The sequence below is a fragment of the Zophobas morio genome, unplaced genomic scaffold (assembly GCF_036711695.1).
Source record: "Zophobas morio isolate AGI-343-1 ecotype UQ-CSIRO unplaced genomic scaffold, CSIRO_AGI_Zmor_V1 ptg000058l, whole genome shotgun sequence".
In the NCBI taxonomy this organism is placed as follows: Eukaryota; Metazoa; Arthropoda; class Insecta; order Coleoptera; family Tenebrionidae; genus Zophobas; species Zophobas morio.
Window position 1 is genome coordinate 7139959 of NW_026972163.1, and position 23567 is coordinate 7163525.

The following is a 23567-nucleotide window of genomic DNA, read 5'->3' on the forward strand; positions in this document are numbered from 1 at the left end:
ATTTAACCTTAATCTTTATGCAGGATGATTTCGAAATATATGCAATAATTTTAACCATGACATCACGTGCCGTAGTAGTGTGGAAATATAGAAAAAACAGTATAAAAATAGAATGGGGCAAAACCCCCATGAACCACCCTCGATACGAAGTCACTGATCCAGCTTTTAAACAATGAATGGCAAAACGTTCCAATAAAAACAATGTAAACACTTTCAGTTTTAACTAAAAATAAAACCGACTTTTTGCTGCTTATCATTCGTTCATTCATGCATTCATTCATTGTTAAAGGTCATCGCGAAAGATTATTCAGTGTAGAAACAAATGGTGGTGTTGTGAGAAGGACCGATTTTTGGTAATGCTCCATGGTGATCGACTTTTGATTCTGACGGCTGTTTGGTTCTTGCCACAACGTTTTTACATTCTTTATTAAAACAAAAATAAGAGCAACTTAGATTGCTATTGCCTTTTTACAAGAAATGGTGAAAACTAACTGTTTCATCCAACCGATACCGCTCCAGATATTTATGCAAAACCGTCGTTGAAATCGTACTTCTTGAGAGGCGTGTGGATTTTCATCGGACCAAATGTTAGTGTTGTGGCTGTTGAAAACAGCACTGCGAGTGAATCCTGCTTCATCCGTAAACATAATGCACTTTAAAAAGTTAGGGCGTTCACGACACTGCTGTAGCAACCATTTGCAATAAATTATACACCATAAAGCATAAAGCATTACCATATCAACACACTCTGAATTAGAAAAATTCACCATAAACCAACTTGACCGACCGGTCGATGATACATACCCTTTTCGTGTTTTTGCACGTATTTTATCAGTCACTTTTTTGGTTCTTAATCCGCGTCGTTCTGTGCCATTCATTGAAAGAAGTAGATCAAGAAATACTACCAGCGGCATGTATAACAATTTATATTTAATTTCAAATATTTTTTTCTAGACATTGCTACCACTTATAGGGACGTGAACTTTACACAGTGCAATAATCTTATTGTGACCTATTCCCCATTTTTTTTATTGCACATATTTCGAAATCAGGCTGTATCTTTAATTTGTTGTTTAAATTGATTACACGGTATAATGACGTAAATACTAGAATATTATTACTAGAGAGCGGATTTTATGAAATTTGCATATCCGTTATTTTTTGCATATAAATCTTGATATTTAATATGTGAACGAATTATGCTAATTAAAAATGAATACAGCTATAAAAAAAATTGCATATTTGGATATATTTGCCTTCTGCTGCATATTTCACGTAACGGGTGCATATTTTGCATTTTTATCAATTTTTGTGCTAATTTGAAAAAAAAATATTGTCATTCTATCGGCATTTATCTAGAAAGACGAAATTTCATGAATCATATTGCAAATATTGTCCTGACTTTCAAATAACGGTGAAAGGTTTGGGTTTTATGATAATTTGGAGGAACTACTGGGTGTTAAGCCATTCTTCCAGGTCAATTCGGGTCCTAATTACTTTTTCATTGCCAATATTTTTGTTCGTTACTTAAGTGTATTAATGGTATGTTTTATGGTGGTCGAAGCGACGTTATCCTGTTATTTTTCATCGTGAGTTTGCATTTAAGCATTTAAAGCGATAGAGGTGTGTCAATATGCAGGTAACTCAAATTAATTTATGGATTAAACCTTTTCCTGAACTTATTCTTCAAGAAGGAACTATGTTCTGTCGCGCCTGCTCTAATCCGGTAAGCATTTTTAGATCTGTAGACGGAGTACGCAGTTTTTCTATTTACAAATACATACTTTAGAATCACCGGAAAAACTTTTTTTTTAAATAAATTGTTACCAAAATTGTAGCTTTTACATACAACATACTGATAATGTGGTATAAATGACAATACTGGATCAAATATGACACCTAAATCTCTTTTAACGTCACACCTATTAGTCATATCAGTACCAAAAGTATAACCAAATACAGTAATGATCACTTATAGCGAACCCAGTTAAAGCGAACTTCCTGATATAACGAACCAACTTGCAAAGTACGAACTGAAGTACCATAAGATACGTGTTATTTTTTTCCGATTATAACGAACCCGCTTATAGCGAACTTTCGGATAAAACGAACCAAATTTTTAATATTTAAGAAAAAAAAATCGTTTATAACGAACTTTTTCACCAGTCTGCTTTATCTCGACAATGGTCAGGAACACTTTTGTGTGAATCTATTAGATCCCGTCAATTTTATCAGTATAGCATGGCAAAAAGTATCAGAACAAACAATTGCTAATTGTTTTCGACATGCCGGGTTTCTCCAGTGTGAGGAAAAATTTGAACCAGGGGTGGGATTTTGTTTCTACCGATACGATACGATACGAAGCGATAAATGACAAGGACGAAAATATAAATTTCAGATGCGAAAGAAAAAGACGACCACATTTTATCGGTACCAATATTTTATCGTTATAGAAACAAAATCCCACCCCAGAAGACGAACTGCTATTGGCTGAATGGCTGAGAAAGCACGAAAGCAATTCTGACGATGGATTTGATATCGACTTCGAAGAATACGTCCATTTTGACGATATTTTAGTGAAGTCTGAAATTTTGGATGATGCTGCTATTGTAGAATTAGTTCAATGCAACATTCAAACAAAAGATGAGAGTGAAGACGATGATGATAACGAAGAAGAAGAAGAAAAAGAGGGAACGATCCCAAAACCCTCTTAAATTAATCTTTCTCACAAGAAGCAACGTAAAATTTGAGATTATTAAGTAACAACTTTTATTTTTAATCAACTTTTTATTAATCAAGTTTTTTTTTCTTATATGTACTACTGTATTATTATCTTTACATGTTTATATTTTTGTAATACTTTTAAATATTGCATCCTGAAATACATAGTTCAATTTATGAAAGTATGTATTGATTTTTTTGAGATCATTTATAACGAACTTCGGATATAACGAACTACTTTTCCCAGTCCCATGAGGTTCGTTATAACCGAACATTACTGTATTATATTCACAGGCTTCCGTAAGAATGTCATGACATCGCACTTCTTCTTATTAATTTGAAGTTTATTACCATTACACCATCCACATAAGGCATTAATGTCAGATTGTAGGACTAGGCAATCCTCATATGATTCGATTATTCTAACAATTTTTAAGTCATCCGCATATAAATAAACTTTTGAATTAAAACACTTGACAATGTCATTAATGAATACTAGAAACATAAGAGGCCCTAAATTTGACCCTTGAGTAACCCGACTAAATGTGTCATATAAATATGATTGAACGCTACGATACTCTACATAATTCTTACGCTCATCTAATAGTGAAATGAATAATTCTATAAGATTATCGCAGATACCAAAAGTGTGCAGCTTATTTACAACAAGTTGATGACTCACTTGATCAAACGCCTTACTGAAATCAGTATATACGACATCAACTTGTTTTCTATCAAGCAGGGCATTTGACACAAGCTGAGTGAAATTCTCAATTTGTGCTTGTGGACCGGCCTCTAACGAAAACATGTTGTTCAAGAATAAGAGAGTTAGCTATATGGCTGTATAATTTGTGTGCTATTATACTTTCGAAAATTTTTGCGAAGTTGGGAATTATAGCTATGGGACGATAGTTTGTAACATCTGGTCTATTCCCAGACTTAAACACTGGGCACACTTTAGAAACTTTCCATAATCGGGAAATGTGCAATTTCTAATAATTCTATTAAATATTACACAAAGAGCGACCTCAAAATAGCTAAGACAGTCTTTTATAAAGAATGAGGGTAGTTGATCACAGCCCATTGTAAAGTTTGGCTTAAGTTTACGACTAGCTTTACGTACATCAATAACAGTAATTTCAAACGTATGCAAGACATTAATATCAGAATTGACAGGGATATCACAGACATTAAATTTATCACAGCTAAGATTAGTACCAATAACGCTATCCAAATTTTGATTTATGTTATCATTACATGAATGAAAAATATCACAGGAATTATCACTTGTTTGACGACTAGAGTTGAAAGGTTTAACAAAGACACTCTTAAAATGATCAGCGAAACCATCAACAATTTCTTGAGCTGTAGTATAGAAGTCATTTTGGAACATTTTCCCTGGTATTCTGCTGGTTTTTCTTTTGTTAGTTATATAACTCCAGAAGTTATTTGGATTCAATTTGATATCAGATTCAGCTGAACAGATAAACTGTTTGTGTTCACGTTGTATGCTTCTCTTTACTGACTTTTGTAAATTTTTTGCTTTGTCGCGATACATTTCAAAATTGGTCTTCTTATACAATTTCCAGTAATATTTTTTACTTTTGATATTTTTTATTATCTCATTAATTAGTAAACCATATCGGATATTTAGAATTTTTCACAGTAGATCTTGGGACATGCATTTCAATAAATGAAAATACCTTATTGTACAATATACCACAAGCATGGTTTACATCTTCAGTGCTATTAATCTCATCCCAAGTTAGCGATTGCATTGCTGTGTACATACCTCAGAAATTTGCTTTACGATAATTATATCTGGATGGCAGATTATCATTTACAAATTTACAGTCGTTATTAATCAAACAGTCTACTTCTATTGACAAACAAGGGGGATAACTATCATCTTTTACTAAAGGTTGATCATGGTGCCTGACGGTAACACTGACACCATTAGATGTGATAAACAAGTCAAGAGTACGGCCTTTACTGTTCAAAATATTATTGTGTTGGTACATATCATTATAAAGTTTAAAAAATTGTGAAGGATAGTGAGCTCTTCTGATTTGCTATTAACATTTCCAGATGTTGTTATGTGTGGAATGTTGAAGTCTCCTCCAATAAGAGTTATATTTTGAAAATGTATTGTTTGTTCCATATAGTCAAAAATAAGTTGATACTTCTCAGGTGTTATTGAAAGAGGAATATACAAATTAATAACATTAATTGTGTCATTGTGGTATTGAACCTTACAGACCACAACATCAATTTCTGAAACAGGATTACTCAATGTTATTTCTTCCACATTGAGCTTGCTATGCATTATAATTACTACTAAACAATTCATTAGACAAAATATGCTTGTTAAGCCAAGTCTCTGTTAATAGAATCAAAAGCCAAGATACTCGTATAAAATGAATCAAACTTCGTATTAAGACCTCTTACATTTTGATACAGAACACTTAAATTGATGCCGGTCTTGTTTATTTTTGGGATGTTTATGTTTTTTCTGTTGAAACTAACAATTTTGGGAACAGCAGCCCGATTAATTAATTTTATGTCAGTTTCGCCATTCTTCTTTCTTTGGGCAAATTGTTTGCGAATCTTGTATGCTTGGTTACGTTATAAGGGAGTTAGATCTCGGTTAATAAATATGTTGTTCTCGAGTTTGTAACCATTTATAATGATAATTATCAACAAGAGAAGTGCACACAGCAGCCTGTTGGCATTAACAAATTCGGTAACATACTAATAAAAGAAGTTGCTAGCTACCTTGGCCTGGCAAACCCAGAAAAATACACTGGACATTGTTTTACGCGGTCATTCCCCACGATTTTTGTGAATGCCAGTGGTGAGATTACAGCCCTCAAGCGCAACGGTGGGTGGAAATCCACTGCCGTGGCCGAGGACTACATAGATGAAAGTCTTACCGATAAGATACAAGTTCCAGACAAAATCTTGAATGCCATTAATGATCCGTCTCACGATCAGCCATGTTCGTGTCGACGTTCGTCCAGTGTTCATCCCGTAACAGATGAACCATTAAAACATTCAGCAATAGAACCAATTCAAGATTCACTACTTCAGGATGTAGAAAGGTTGCAACGACCAAACTTGGCAAATACTCATCAAAATCGCACGATATCATATAATATAAGCAAATCATTGGCGTATCCTATACAGTTTAATAATTGCTCAAACACCAATATTAGTATAAATTTTGTTAATGCTATTGATAAACAGCAGCAATAATACCTTAATACTTGATTGATTTTGTTACTAATGTTTAAATAATAACAGTAATATATAATTATAAATTAATTTATATTAAAATCGCATCATTTATGTTGATACCATGTTGACAAGTAATACAGTTTTTAAAAATATAGTGACTTTTTAATCTGAAAAATGTACAATTAGTTTGTCAAAATAGCAATAACATTTAGTAAAAAAATGCGCTGTGCCGTGGTCGTGGGAAATATTGCGTACATAACTTGTGCAAATCGCACTCGCTGGGTTTTTCGCCTACGGCTGGTGTGAAAATTCCCACTCGTGCCATATTTGCTACTTTCGACATTTGTAAATAACTATTTATGCATTTTAACAATTACGAATATAGAGAATTATACACCACCATTAATAATAATCAACTAATGATAGAACCTTCTTCAAACATGAAGGATCGTAAAGTTCGTCTAAAGTACGAAGCAAACGCCGTTTATGAGGGGTATTTGCTGCCCCGCACAACTTGCAATAATAGTTATTTACTAGGGATGTAGCGACCGGTCGGATAAGCCGACTATTCGGCCGTTTTTCATCGTCGGCTGGCAGTCGGCGACTGGTCGGTTAAACAGCCGATCGGTCGGTTTTTTTGATTAAAATTAAAATAGACGTCGCTAATGGCCTTGTTAAATGCGCAATCAACTTAATCTCAGTTAAAATATTGTAAAAAGTGGCCATAAATTGTGTTATTCTTTATTTTTGTACTGAGTTACTAAAAAAAATTAAATGTTAAAATTATCCAAACAAATTTAACACATTTTTTGGAAAACGAAGGAACTTTAGTGGTTGCTTTTATTAAAATAAAACAAATTTTTAAGATAGTCAGAAAAATAGAAAAAAAAACACACTGTCTGTCGCATTTATAAACCGGTTTTAGCAAAGCCGAACAGTCGGCCGACTAGTCGGTTTTTACTGGCCAAATAATAATCGGCTAGTCGGTTAGTCGGCCAGACCTACAGTCAGTACATCTCTATTATTTACACAAAAGTCAGGAAAATGGATCATTACTGGCGATCAATGCTGGCGAAGAGCCCTATTGAAATACGAAGCACTTCATGCCGAGTATTTTAAAACTCCGAGTTAAGTACGGACATTTTACTGACGAGTCATGTATTACATTTTTTCTGAAACCGTTAGTTAATTACCAATATTGTAGCACGGCCATTAAGAAATTCGCATAGTACTATTGTTTCTGCAAGAACAGTCTCTAGAAGACTACGGGAAAACAATTTATCATTTCGAAAACCAGCAACGGGTCCAAAACTGTTGGCACAGTATCGACAGCAAAGATTAGAATTTGCAAGAGAGCATCTTGATTGGACAATCGACCAATGGGAAAAGGTTCTCTTCTCAGATGAGTCCAAATTTAATTTAAGATCATCAGATGCACGAGAACGGGTTTGGAGAAGACCTAATGAACGTTATGCACAGTGCTGCTTTAATGAAAGAATACGGCGGTGGTATGGTCTGGGGAGGCATATCATTAGAAGCTCGCACAGATTTAGTAATAATGGAGAGAGGAACAATAACAGCTCTAAGATACATTACCGACTGTTTAATAGACCATGTTGTACCATACGCACCTTTCATTGGTCCGACTTCATCTTTATGCACGACAACGCTCGTCTACATATCGCGAATGTGGAAAGAGATTATTTGGATAAGGTTCATATCAGAAGGATGAATTGGCTAGCGTAGCCCCGATCTAAATCCCACAGCATGTTTGAGACGAAATGATAAAACGCAGTAGGAGGCGTGAAAATGTTCCAGAAACAATTCAGGAACGTACTCTTCGTAAAGAATGGGAACAGCTAGATCAAGATGTAAAAGCCAACCTCATTCGAAGTATGCCACGACGTTTAAATGCTGTAATTGAAACCTGAGGGAGTAATACCGGATATTAATCAGGGTACCTACACAGTTAGAGTGTAAATTACAACGCATGGAATGTTTAGTGTTAAATTCTGATTTTCACTTTTTTTCTGTTTCCACATGTTTTAGAACAATAGCTATTTGGGTACCTAGGCCAAAAAGTGTTTCACTTTCGGCCGAGTTTGGATTAATGGCCGAGGCGATAGCCGAGACCAGAAATAAGGCGAGGCCTAAATCACACTTTTTGGCCGAGGTGCACCCAAGATTTTTTAGGCGACTTCATTATAAACTATACAAATGTATTGACTTTCAGTTTTAATTTACTGATATTACTGCATATTTTTTATAAGAAGTTATAACTGAACATAGGCAATGAATTAATTTTTAGTAAACATTTAACGATAGGTACATATCAACTACTTATATTTTAAAACAACAGGAACAATAATTAATAACGAAATTTCTAATTATGACTTGTTGACAAAGTGATTAATTACAACTGAATAATTATAAAGATTTATAGATCTCTCGGACACGTTTATATTCTCCTTATTTACACTTAGAATTTCAGCATGACTAGGTTCATAATTTCCATGATCAACCTCTAAAGCACGCTTTAAAGTTGTTGCAGCACAATTTTTGTCTGGATTATTTCTGCCGCCATCGTTGTTATTCAAAATCTTTTCAGCAATCGACAATTTATTAGACAATGAATCTTCAATATAATTTTCAGCGACTGTTGAAGACCGCCACCCTTAGAACTTAGATCTAGCTTGTATGCAATTATTATTTGACATTATTTGAAACAGTAGGTAATATCGGTATCTTTATGTAATATGCAAAACTATGGATAGATGCCGCCACCATATATCGGCCAAAAATGTTTGCGGCCAGAAAAGACTTACTTTTAGGCCGCTTTTGAGGCCTAAAAATTCCATTTTCAGTTTTTCACGAATATTGAATACATTATTGTTTCGCTTTTTGGAATATTTTCTACAAAAGTTCGATCGTTATATCTTTAACAATTGCAGGTAATCACAAAAAATTCAAGTGTCCGGGATTTTTTGTCAAGCACTATATTTGGGAGGAGGTTCCTTTTAAGCATCTAAGAAGCGAGAGCAAACGCCGTGACAGATGTGCTACTAAAATAATCGAAAATGAGGTACAACGGAGTTTATTAAGCTTTTGATTGGTGTAACGCTAAGAAGGTTAATAGAAATAAAAGCTTATTGCGTACTTGAAAGGACACGTTGACGGGTGTCAAGCCAAAAAATCAGGAGTTGCTGGTTCTTCGAAATGTGACAGTTATTAAAGAAATTAATGTTGTTATAAAAAATAAGAGCGCTTTGTCTAGAATTAACATGTGCAATGTACAAAATAGTTACAACTGTAGATTTTAATATTAATTAAAAATATAAATAAATAAAAATTAAAAACATTTGCGGCGCGAAAATGGTACTTGCACTCAGGTTTCAGAAAAAATCATTTCCCAGGTAGTATTGTTCCGGCCAATGTCTCAGAGCGACAGAGCCGAACTTAAAATCCTCTTGAAAACTACAACTTTCATGTTATTTAGCAATTCTCTTCCTCAGAATTAATCTTAAACTTTTACTAATAAATATTTATTTTGGTTACGTAATGAGTAAATTACAATGGAGTCCTGATACTCTACACAATCTGGAGCAAGTCTCACTCGCTTAAACAAAAACTCGGTAAAAGCGGAATTTATTTTTTAAAAATGTACAATTTTACAGTTTTATAAAAACAATTATTTTTTATAAGAAAATAATATTCTTTAGGAATAAATAGGCGAGTAGGTATGTAAAATATCTACTGAAAGAGGGATACCGAATTAAAAATCAAAAAAGTTTAGTTGATTTCAAAAATTATTGTTGCTTTTTTTTAAGAATGTGGGTACTTTCTTTAATTTATATTGTATTATTTAATAAAAAGTAGACAACATAAATAGAAAAAAAATCATAAAATCTGACTCTCCTCATCCTCGCAGTGTCTTCACCCTCATGTCTCAGTGTAATAATAATTAATGGCAATAGTTGTTTCGACCCGTATTCGTCTTCAGTTGTCTTGGTCTTTTTGAACGTTTTTTACTTTTACCTGTGCATTTAAAATTTCTGACAACTGAAAATATGGTCTCGGTAAATAACTGACTGTGGAATCAGATTACGGTCCTAACAAAAAGTACCGTAGGATAAGATTGACAGCTTTAAACAGGGTCTTGATCCGAAAGAGGGTCAGAAGATTATAACTTTTCATAAAATAATTGACGGTGAATTTAGATGAACTTTAACTCGGAACACATTTGAACAAAGAATAAAATGGAGACAGCAGGAAAGAAAATAACCTCAACGCAAACATGTTCTCACATTGACATACCTTTTTTCGATTCATGCAGAATAATGCACACTTAAAATTTACGTAGCATTAAAATTTTGGAACTTTATCTATCCGAGCACTTCAACGTTTCTATATTTTTAACTACCACACATAAACACAACACGTTACATTTCTATGGTCATTGGCCTTGATCCAGCCTTGACGCGATATACGGAAACATCAGAGGAAATAGTTGATAATACACAAACTTCATTATAAATAAATCAATGAAAATCAAAAAGTAATTTATATCTAGAAATCTACACTGAATTTTAAAATTACTAACTCTTATATACCTGTGACTAGCGGACTAACTTTTATTCGCTAAAAACGCATTTTGCCCGCAAATAATTATCTAGAATAAACAAATATTCAACGCACAATGAAATATCCACCTCACCAAATGCAATAAACATCACACACGTTGCCGTACGCGCGGTACCAATTCCGTTTTATAACTGTATCAGCTGTATCTTTTTTTTCGTCGATTATACCACCATCAATACTGCTCTGATATTGTAAAGGCTAATCATTAGAAGAATTATCCAAATTACCCACTTCATGTAATAACCACAGGTAATAACAATCCGTGCTAATGCTTTTTATTCTTCTACATTTTAGTCGGTAGCATTTTATGAGAAAATTTTTCATGCAATACACGATTTGTCAGTGTTATCACAAGCTAGTGAGAATCAACTGAAAACACTTACCTAATGAGATAGTTTTTCCAAAACTTGTTGCCTGGCAATAGACACGAAAGCCCGTAGGGCTCGAGTGGCTATTGCCTAATGGCAACAGGTTTGAGAAACAAATTCGAGAAATATTTTCTTATTAAATTTATTCTTACTATCATGTGGTATTCGAATGAAAATATTCAATTCTTTGATAACATTTATTTATTATTACAAAAATTCATTATTGTCTTAATTCACTTTAAACTAGAAAAAAGAATTAAATACGTATATAAAAAAATGATTAAAGGTTATTTCGTTTGAACTACCCTCGACCCTAAATAACAGGCACACAAACACAAATACAGCTTCGAAAAATTATAAAATTTAACTTTGATGTTGACCCCTATGAACTAAAATAATACATTCATTTGTTGATTGTTAAAGTACAGCTACTGAAGTATCGCATGCATGTGTTTCTAATGAGTTTTTCCATATAATTTTTTTTTTATTACGTCATCAACATTTTCACGAAGACACGTAACCTATACCAATTTGAATTAGTCCAGTGTAATACTATTAATAACAGTACTGTATGGGCAAATTTTCGCGAGTATTTTTACGAGTATAAACAATTCTGGAAAATATGATAAACCACCATATGGGCTCTTAACATTGTGCATATATATATTTATGGTAAAAATTTGAGATGACGGCATCAGCTTTTTTTGGGTGGGTATAAACGGATAAATTTTAATTGACCATTTACTATGCTTAGGATAGTCGTAAAACGCCTGCCAGATTTCAGAGCATCAGGTTTTCGCTTTGTACTTCTATTATTTCGCGCGTCCCCATCTTTAAACGGGTCTATGACTCTGTTAAATTCGTTAAAATACATATATTGTCATAAGTTTGGCGGTTTTGTTCCACATTATTTTGATCGCACCGTTTCTTTATAGTTTTCACCGAGATGGTTATGGTGTTAGAGAATTACACAGTTTCATATTGAATGCCCACTCTGTTAAAATGTGGGCCAATTTTGTGACAGAGGTATTTTATTCTAGATTGTACCCCCTTTCGCCACTAAATAATTGTAATTGCGACCAAACTGAATTACTTCTAATTACAGTGTTTTTACTGGAATTTCTTCATTAATCTGTTCCACACAGATGCGGACCTAAAACGTTTATTTTGGTTCATTTTCTTAAATTTGGCCACTGTCAAAATTAGAAAACTTGTCGGTAAACAAAAACAACATACCTATTATAAATTATCCTCAGTATAATATTGTAAGTTGATTTTTCCCATTATAATAATAATAATCTGATTGAACAGAATTAAACACGTGAAAAATTCTACAACGAGGCTGGAACTTAAATTAAAATCATTCAAAGATAATAATCAACTAGCCCGCCTGCTTCCCGCATGAACACTTGTTTGTGGGAATGTGGAACTTGCGAAGCACGTTTTAGGAGCAATATTTTCACTTATACCTGTTTATATTCTACCCATTATTACCGTTGTTTGGCATTGCTAAAACGAATCACTATTTCATTAAATGAAATGCTGGTTGCTAAGGTTCCAGTATTTCACTAAAACTTAAATCTTGATAAAATCTCTTGCTGCTCCATGTATTTATTGTAAAGAAGAAAACAATAACTTACTAATGATTTTTTTTTTATTATCAATTATTATGAAAATGTACAGCACAATTTCGGAACTTAAGAACAGAGCCAGAACCAGTATTAAAATTTGATGTTCCCATGTTCCCTCGACTTCAATAGACATTTATTTAGTAACGCCCGCCAACTACATATCCTACATACGGTGGACAAATTTATGTCCTGATATGAAATTTATTATTTTTGGATGGTATAAGATAATAGTATATTATTAACCAGGTTGTGAAGACAACCATTCTAGACCGAACGCAAATTAGAACCCGACACGCACAGCGTCGAGAGCTCTAAAGCGCTTTGGCTTCACAAACGTGGTTAATATACCTACTATTTTTTTCACTAGTAGAAACCTTGCGACAAACTTAACCTAAATTTTCAACACCAAGAAAACCGCTTACACTTGTCGCTGAATTAATCATTTTATCTTCCATCGTCTACTAACTACCATGCGTATCCTTAAGTAATGTTAGTAGCACACATTTATTCATTATTTAAGAAATAATTACATCTAGCAATTCATACATAACCTCAATCTTCTTTTTTAACCTTGGTGGTAAAAGTTGAACTTTACTACCTCTAATAAATAAGTCAACAATTGCATGCTTCACGGCTACTAGTGAAAAAAAAACCTTTTTAACTGACTGCTGATGACGACGAATATCTCATGACCAAGGTAAAAACATTGTCTGATTATTTATTTATGTCAAATTTTAATCATTGGTGCTGTGGGTTGCTCGTATTGTTGGAGTTGAGGGCGTCTGTAGAAGTGAGGAGCAGGTCAACTCGAGAGTGCAAGAAATTCAAGACGCAGGAGAATGTTTCTGATATGATTCCGAATATTAATTGTAACAAGTTTCTTTTGTCATGGACCACCTCAACTGGGAAGCCTTTTACTCTATTTCTGAAGTACAAACTTTGTGGAATGTATTCAAAAACACAATACATAGTGTAGTTGCTAACAACAGTAAGACGAAAGTCAAGCAGTCGAATAGTACAAAACCTTGGATTTCAGGGGATTTACTGCGAAGGGTTAAGTATAAAAGAAAATTGTGGAAAAAATATAAACTGACAAAGAAAACAGAAGATTTTGAGTTGCACCGCAGTTTTGCCAATATACTAAGCAAAGATTTAAATAAGGCCAGACAAATTTATGAAAATTCCTTGTTGAACAGAGGACCAAAAGCAGTGTATAAATATACTAAACGCAAACTGTGTTCGAAAATTTCTTTGCCTACTGTAAAAAACAACGATGGTTATTGTTCTAAATCTAACTCTGAATCGGCTGAAATACTAGCAGAATTTTTTGCCAGTACATATACCAGTGGCGGCTCGTCAGATGAGGCAAGTGAGGCGGCGCCTCACAGCATATATCTTAAGAACAGATCGACTTAATTTATAATTAAAAAAGAGTTTTCAATGCATTTTTAGTTACAAAAATATGTTGAAATGGGAAATCTGTACATGATTTTTTATTTTTTACGCTTCCTGCTGACATTTTCCGTTAAATACCGTGCGATTTATGCCCCTAGTTCTTTAACTGAAGCGGCCAGAACGTCGGTTCACTTGAACCAGCGAAGCCCAATCACAGACACGGATTTTCATGGCTCAGCTCCTATACTCCTAAACATGCGTTCGCTCGGAACTGAGGCGATATCTTCGGTGCTTCTCGGCCAATTTCGGCGTACTCATTAAACCATTTTTCCATTTATTTTACAGAACGGTAGGGTTGCGGGGTGCGTGGGTAATTAGCATGAACGTGAATAAAACCCCACGTGTTGGTGTTTTGTGTTATTGTCTCTTTCATAGGTACAGGTGAGTGAAAAATAAATCCCGAGTACGATATCGTCATGTTGCTTCTTGAAACGCCGTTTTCACGGCGAACCGAGCTAGAACGTCGACAAATTTTGCTAAATATCGAGCAGTCAAAACAGTTAATTCATTTAACTTCCATTGATAAGCGACAGAATTCCAGTACTCTAACTAGTCTTTTAAATCAACTTGGTACCTAGGAAAATATAAATTGTGCTGCCGTAATATTTACACATTACGGGATATAACGATTTAAAGAATTTCATCCAAAGTGCAAAGTTACATGAAAGTTCCAAAGTACACATTAAAAATTTCATGGGCTTAAAACATTTAGAAAAGAACACAACAACTATTCCCGCATCCCTCCAAGAAAGTGCTACTTTCAACAAAATTTTGACTTGTAAAAACATTGTTGATTCAATGTGTTATGGGTGTTATTATTATTATTATTATTATTATTAAGACCTACCACTGACCCGGGAACGACCGGTATTCAGGCAAGACTTCTATCATTACTAACTAGTAAGACCAAGTAATATAACTATTATTGTCAAACTTCTATCATCGCCTCACCACATCAGACAGTCACGAGCCGCCACTGACATATACCAGTGAAGACTCTCAAAATCTACCTAGTTCTCCCCCGACATCATCGTATCTTGATACTATAGAAATAAATGAAGCTATAGTTTATTGTGAGCTATTGAACCTTTCTGAACATAGTGCCCCTGGTCCTGATAATATCTGTGGTTCTTTCTTAAAAAAATATGCTCTGCAATTAGCCAAGCCTCTTGCTCACATAATGTCGCAGTCTTTACTTTCAACTTCTTTACCGTCCGACTGGTTAAAATCTTCTGTCACACCCATTTTTAAAAAAGATGACAAAACTGGCCGTAAAAACTATCGTCCTATAAGTTTGACTGCAGTTTGCTGTAAATTAATGGAACGAATTTTGTGTAAAAGAATAATTCATTTTGCTATTCATGAAGGTATAGTACCTGACCAACAACATGGCTTTCTCCCTGGTCGTTCCACTGAGACATGCCTTTTATACTGTTTAGATAAATGGACCAAAGCTATTGACCGTGGTGATTCCGTTGATATTGTTTATATAGATTTTCAAAAGGCATTCGACAAAGTTCCTCATCGAAGGCTAATACACAAACTGAGAGAGTTAGGTATTAAGGGTAATCTCTTGAAGTGGATATCCGCTTTCCTATCTGAACGTGTCTTTTACGTCAGAGTTGGTGATTCATTGTCCAATAATTATGCTGTAAAATCCGGAGTTCCTCAGGGATCCGTCCTAGGGCCTGTTTTATTTGTTCTTTATATATCTGATTTAAGTCGTCTTCTAAAATCAGATCATGCCTTTTATGCGGATGATCTTAAAATTTTTAACTATCCCAACAGCAGTTATAATATCCTAATCGAAGACCTAAATACTGTGCTACAATGGTGCGATCTGTGGCTAATTCCTATTAACAAAGAAAAGTGCGTCATTCTTCATCTGGGTGCAAAAAATCCATGTTTAAACTATCGTATTGGCAACGATCTCATCAAAGCGGTTGATAAGTATGTAGACCTTGGTATCACGATTCAAAGCGACCTCAAATGGTCGCACCACTCTTTAAAAACTGTTAAAAAAACAAACATTACGATGTATCTGCTTCGAAAAGCCTTCCAAAGTCTATCGAAGGAGTCATTTCTGACATTGTATAAATCTTATGTTAGACCTCAGTTGGAATACGCATCTGTTGTCTGGTGTCCTTTCTTACAAAAAGACATTGAGTTATTAGAGCGAGCTCAAAGACGCGCAACCAAAACGGTCGCCAGCCTACATAACCTTCCGTATTCTCAGAGGCTCCAAGAACTAAAACTTTGCACTCTGTCCGAAAGACGATCCAGAAACGATTTAGTCTGGACATTTAAAATTTTGAAAGGTTATCTTGGGGTCGACTTGTCACCTTTATTTAACATCAACAGTGACGAACGTCTTCGTGGTCACAGCTTAAAATTGCGTCATAATCAGTACAAAAGCAAGATCCGGGAAAACTTTTTAAGTAATCGAGTATTTACTGCCTGGAATGCCCTACCCGCAAACGCTATTAATTCTCATAGTATCAACACATTCAAAGCAAAGCTACATTAACAGAAGATAATAAATTGTCGCCATTGTAAATTACGCTGATTACAATTTGTATTTCTCTGTTTTAGTAAAATCGTGAGCTTAATAGGCACTGCCTCAGCTCAAAGTATGATAATAATAATATTAATAATAATAATTGTCAAGTATCTTTTACTTTTAAATCGCGACCTCCACTTCCAAGCTTTTTTTTTAGCGATCACCGCCCCGCCGATGAGTCACCCATCAACGCCGTATATACTAGAACAGTGGCGGCTCGTCATATGGGGCACGTGAGGCGGCGCCTCACAGCATATATCTTAAGAACAGATTGACTTAATTTATAATTAAAAAAGCTTTCAATGCATTTTTAGTTACAAAATCTGTAGATGATTTTTTATTTTTTACGCTTTCTGCGGACATTTTCAGTTGAATACTGTACGATTTATGCCCCGAGTTCTTTAACTGAACCAGCCAGAGCGTCGGTTCACTTGAACCAACGAAGCCCAATCACAGACACGGATTTCCATGACTCAGCTGCTATGCTCCTATACATGAATTCGCTCGGAACTGAGGCGATATCTTCGATGCTTCTCGGCCAATTTCGGCGCACTAATTAAACCATTTTCCCATTTATTTTACAGAATGGTAGGGGTGCAGGGTGCGTGGGTAATTAGCATAAACGTGAATAAAAGCCCAAGTGTTGGTGTTTCGTGTTTTTGTCTCTTTCACAGGTACAGGGTACAGGTGAGTGAAAAATGAATCCCGAGTACGATATTGCGATGTTGTCATGTTGCTTCTTGAAACGCCGTTTTCACGGCAAACCGAGTTAGAACGTCGGTAAATTTTGCTAAATATCGAGCAGTCGAAACCGTAAATTCATTTAACTCCCAATGATAAGCGACAAAATCGTCAGTACTCCAGGTCTTTTAAATCAGCCTGGTACGAAACATATAAACGGCTCTGCCGTAGCCGTAATATTTATGCTGAAAGTCTATATTGTTAGCCGTGTCTACTCTTAGGCAATGTAAAAAACACATGGACGACGTCTCCGCGATGTAACGATTTAAAGAAATTCATCCGAAGTGCAAAGTTACATTAAAGTTCCAAACTACATATTAAAAATTTATGGGCCTAAAACGTTTAGAAAGGAACACAACTATTGCCGAATCCCTCCAAGAAAGTGCTAGTTTAAACAAAATTTTGACTTGTTAAAACATTGTTGATTAAATGTGTTATGAGTGTTATTATTATTATTATTATTAGGACCCCCTACTGACTTGGAAATGACCGGTATTCGGGCAAGACTTCTATCATTACTAACTACTAAGACCAAATAATATGCATTAATCACATTAATTTAATTAATTTTATTATTAATATTATTATTGTCAAACTTCTATCATCGCCTCACCACATCAGACAGTCACGAGCCGCCACTGTACTAGAAAGCTCTCGCGAAAACCCACAGCCATCGTCCCGATCAGAAACGTCTGCAGTGTCACCAGTGGCGTAAATAGCACCCCCGCAGACCCCGCAGTGCGGGGGGGCGCAGACCGTAACGTAACCGATATATTTTTTAAAATATGCAAACTAGTAAGTATGTACATATTTATATTACTTATTAAATTTGGTGTATGGGCGCGCTTACTATAAATTGCGGCGGGGGGGGGGGGGGGGGGGGCAGTGGAAGTTAGCTACGCCACTGAGTGCCACTTTTGTGGCGGTCCAAATGAGCAATCTTAATTTTCGTCACGACAGTATATGGACCCTCCCAGTCTGCTGACAAATTCTGGCAACGATCTTTCCTTCTTCGGGGGTTGTAAAGTCATACCAAATCTACTGACTTGGCCTTAAGGTCGTAACGTGTCTTCATTCTACCACTCGCCACTCTATTTTTGTAGTGCTGCATTTCGTGAACGCTCAGCAACTTTTCCTGTAAGCCATCGTCGTAGTCTTTAACCTTCGTGTACTTGTTCCCTTCTTCCGTCACCGGGAGGGCACCCACTTTCTCCTGCAGTTCTTCGAAAAGGCGAGCTGATGGTGTATGTCTGCATCGGCTCTCTCACCCTAATCTTCGGTCTTTTGACCGCCGCACAGATCCTATACTTCTTGCACCAGCTCTCGACGTCTGCCCGACAACGAACCCATACAATCTTTCCCTAACTTTAGAGTGTCTTGTTTATTCCAGAATGAGCACCAGAACGTACGTTGTGTATTTCTCGAAGTACATCCATGGTTCTGATGGCCGGAACCACCAATTGAATTGTGACATCCCTCCCATCCGGACTTTCCCAAGCTCGTTTACGTAATCCGTTCTCGACATGCAGAGAGTTCCACTGAATCCATAACGCCTTGAAAGAAGGTGACTCATGTGATATTTCCGACAACCCAGGTCGTTCCATCCCATCTTCTTTCCATTGGAGGAGCGGTCCAATATCCACGTCTTCCTCCTGATCTTTTCTAAACCTAGCTGTACTCCATTCATCATCTACGACTGCTTTCTTCCTGCGGTTGAAACATGTTTTGCGCTGATCAACAGCCTTGCAGTGTTTGCAGTTCTGACAATCGATCAGGACGTGGGGACCCGGGTGGGTTATTAGTTAGCTTCGTGCTTGCCCGCTACACCTTGCGTCGTAGGTTCGATTCTCGGTCTGCCTCTGGGTGTTGTGTCCGTCCTGTTTCCCTGTAATTGGGCCTCCTGTTGGGAAACATAATTGAATAAAATAAAAATCTTACATACTTCGCTTCAATACAACGCTGATTCAGCTTGAACTCTTCATTTTCAACACGTAGGAGTTCCTTCACTGAAACAACTGTCAATCTATGGTGGCTAATCAAATCCATTCCAAAAACGAAGTCATCGTCCATGCCAGCCACGAAAACCCGATGTCTTTTTCTTAGTTGACCGATGTAGATTTCTACCGATGTTTCACCCATGATCGGCGTCGACTCTCCAGTCACAGTTTTCAATCTCATCGTTTCGGATATAGTTTTTATATCTTCAACTCTCACAAGTCCTCTACGTACAATTGATACTTCAGCACCAGTATCGATGATGATTGCTGCTGGAGTTCATTAATCTTCCCCGCATGCTTGAACCACCACCTCTGGCGAAACTTCTTATTGTGACTTCGCTGGTGGCCATATTCTCACCAGCGAACACATTCCTCAAAGTACTGATTCTTTTTTGCACCTCGGTGAAATCTCTGTTGTATGCTTCTTCTTGGAACTGGTGATCGAGCATGACAATCACGTTTGAGATGTCTCTGACGCCTACACCTATAGCATTCCATGCTTTGCTTACGAGACATTATTCTCCCGTCTTCGAAATATTTCATCTATTTGCTGTAACAGTGTTTCCGATAGCTTTTCTATCTTGTTGTTTCTTCATTCTGTGGATCTGCTACGCTGACACTGTCGCATGTTCTTGTAGTACTGAAAACAGTCTCCACTTCTAAAGCGCGTGGGAGAGCATCAGCTGATTTTACTAGTAGGAAATTAATTGACAGCGGCGCGAAATCACACTTGAATAATTTGAATTTGAAAGAAAAAAAATTCAATCACAAAAGGGAAATCGTTAAACATAGGCAACCTGGTAGCGTGAGAATTTAGCGCTAGGGGTTTTTCGTTAGAGGGTTGGTAGAGGAGCTGCATGGCGTAGCGTCATTATGAATGTGCTTGTGAGAATGTAAACACGTGGTAACCGCTAGGTTTAAATTAGTTGGTTTGGTAATTAATAAAATAGGAGGAAGCCTTTGTTTAACAGCAATCAATCGTAATTTTTCATAATAGTACAGTTGTCTCCAACCCGCACGGTTAATTCTTGTGCCCTTTTAATCGGAGAAATGTGGACTTCCGGTCCACCGAAACACGTGCTGTAAATGTGTTTCATTGTTTATAAATTCCCCAATCAAGTTAGTTTTTCTTAATAGTCAGCTAGTGCAAACACAATTTAACAATCAGGATTATTTAAATAAACCACTTGCTAGAAGATTTCATGAAATTTACTTAGTCAGGAAAACACCTTATTGTTTAATTACGAATAAGCTTCTGGATGCATATACGTAATCGTTACATTATAACATTTCTTAATCCTTCACACAAGATTGCTAATAGTTCATTTACGGCAGTTAAACAAGTTCATTATACTGCGAACTGGCGAGAGGGGTTTAAAATGTTTTCTTCCCTTAGGCGGTTATCATCGTTATCATGATTAATTCATCGGGGCATGCCTCACAACGCTACAGATTGATTAATTTATCAAGACATGCCCTCACAACGCTACAGATTGATTACATCACCGAGACGCTTTTTCCTCGCAACGATTTTAAAATTTACCTCACCGAGACGCTTTTTCCTCGCAACGATTTTAAAATTTACATCACCGAGACGCTTTTTCCTCGCAACGATCTTAAAATTTGCATCACCGAGACGCTTTTTCCCTCGGAGCGATGATTGGATATTGTTGTGTTTGTTTATTACCTATGTGTTTTATTTTTATTTTTTTTATTTTATTCAATTACGTCAACGTGGGGTAACCAGTTCGCGGTATTTTAAACTCTCAAAGTAATTTGTTTTTTTTAAGTAACCAATCACTTGGATCATGATATAATTTGACATAATGTAAACTCTTTGTTTGGATCGTTGATAAAGTGTGGCAATTATTAATCTCCTGTAAATTTTGTTAACTCTGCAATTTTCCACCTCAAACAATATTTCTTAATCTCACAATTTTAACCTCAGTAATTTTGTTTGTTGTATAATTTTAATTGAACGTAAATTTCATGCTCTACAGTTTTAACCTCACATAATATTTCTATTTGTACAAGTTTATTACCCACCAGATCTTCTGTTTGATAAATCTTTGCTGAATTCTGTTTTGTAAATACTTTGCTGATGAATATTTCTATCATATAAACTATTTGATGTCCAACTTTAATCTCACATAAAAACTATTTGTTGTTTAAAATTTCACAAGATTGTATGGCGAATCTAAATGTTGTTTATTGCTCTTTGAAACTTTAACACTTGTTCAGTTGTTGTTAATATCAGATTGAATATTTTAAAATGGAATTGAGGTTAAATGACACAGAAAACGTGGCAGAAGCAAGGTTCGGTTCCTAGTCGAGCTGACGAGATTTTTCGTGTCACCTGTATAAGTCCACAGGTTTGGATAGATTCAGGGGCGGCCGCCGATGTTGTAAATTTCTCGACTTGGCCCAATAGTCGAGATCTCTTGCGGGTTGGACGACCGTCATGGCCTAGTTCCGCAGGGCACGTTCGTAATGGAGATATGCGTGTGGGGTAGGCTTTGCGATAGATAGAATCACCGTCGTGGGGGGAGAACAGCTCCAGACCGGTAGCCCAAACTCTGCTTATGCTACAACGCCTCAGGGGCACTTTTGTTGTGCTCCTGTTAACTACCGTAACTAAAAAAAAAGATCTGCCGCCACACGCCTGTAATAACTTGTGTATTTGCATCCCGTTACTTGATTCTGTTTTTGCCTTGTTTTTGTTAAATTTGCGATATTCAAATATTTGCATTGATCCCAAACAGATGTATAGAATTTTCCGTTTGTTCGTTCTTCATATGTGTATGTCTGTCAATTCGCGAGTGTTTCCTTTCATATCTCTTAAGGTGTTTGAAATGTAATATTTCGGTGAATAAAACCCCAGGGGTTTTTTGGGAATGAAGACCGATGACGCCGTGTCCCTGCGGAGTCACCAGAAGGGTACGCTGAGTCACTGTCGCTTTTCGTTTCTTTTCCTCCAAGGAAGGATTTCGACCCCCCAAATTTTGTTGTTTCTTGCGCTCTCGACTCACATGCAGTATATACTCACTTGTATGAAAGAACGTCTTCCCGCCATTTTTCAAAAACAAAAAAAAACACACAACGTAGGTTCCTATTTGTTAGACGATCACAGCCAAGGCCAAACTTTGAATTTTTTTAATTTTTCGCGGGCCTTTCAAACTTTTCAACGTCAATTTAAAGGCGGGAAGTTTGGGTTATCACATGGTGTTTTTTTAATATTTCATTTGTGAAATTTTGATTGACGTCTTTTAGAAACAGAGACAACTAGTAAGGAGAGTACCTACGTTCATCCTAAAAACATATGTGTTTATTGTGGAATCCAGCAATAACTGATAGATGTATGTTGTGTTGCATTGAAAATTGGTCAGGGTCCCGTTATTATAACACTCATCCTGTATATAGGAGGATTCAGCCTAAATGGCATGGGTGAAGGTGCCGTTTTAAAGCAAACTTGAGTATCGTTGACCACAACAAATGTGAATGTCGTGATTTGTCGTGCCCAAACTGTTTAGTAACCGCGGCCGAACAGTTGGACCTTAACAAAATTATTTACTTGGGTGTAGGCTCATTTTCTTGGAAATGGAGAACTAAAATACAAGTGAGGGAAATGTTAACAACACAGGTCTGGAAAATTGTAATGTTAATGACCTGTTTTTGTTTTAACAACCGTTTTGCATAGTTGTTATATTGTTAATTACGAATATGAAGTTTAGTTTTTGCTATGACATAAGGTTTATTTGGAAAAAAAACTAAAATTTAAGAAATACAAATATTAACGAAAAATTAGATATTTATTTTGTATATGCATTTTTTACATATTAACAAAAATACTTTGTGAAATCATTATCGCTTCCGCTCAAAAGTTATATTAAATCTTTTTCTCCTGAACTTTCTGTGACCAGCATCATTAGGACTTCAATTTGACACTACCCCTTCATTTTTAACTTGCTCAATGAGCTGACGGTCACTATGTAATACACTTCAACTCGACTTCAAATATATTATTCGATTTCAAACCGCTGAAAGGCTACAATCGTATTTTTTTCAACGTGATAACATTATATGAAATTTTTCGTTCTGATTTTTTTTTAATTGTACGTGCAGAAATATTTAACTATTTTTAGGGTAATTAGCATCCGAAAATCTATCACTGCATTTGTTCATTTTAATTTTTTTATAGCAGCCCTCTACAATTAAC

At 35.8% G+C, this 23567-nt stretch overlaps 1 protein-coding gene across 4 annotated transcripts in view; it reads right to left on the reverse strand.

The window, feature by feature from the left end:
* The window catches only part of LOC135143104 (protein halfway), a 36709-nt gene extending 25987 nt beyond the window's left edge, over positions 1-10722 (reverse strand). Inside the window, exon 1 of one of the 4 annotated variants that reach the window (XM_064074971.1) lies at positions 10654-10722. Coding sequence is in view for 1 of the 4 variants with exons in the window: in XM_064074967.1 (XP_063931037.1) it covers positions 10273-10287 (15 nt within the window). In the remaining 3 variants the exon portion in view is untranslated. Of the gene's footprint in view, positions 1-10272; positions 10538-10558 lie in introns of those variants that run through there. The other 3 variants (XM_064074969.1, XM_064074970.1, XM_064074967.1) reach the window with 3 other exon arrangements.
* Between the last annotated feature and the right edge of the window lie 12845 nt (positions 10723-23567).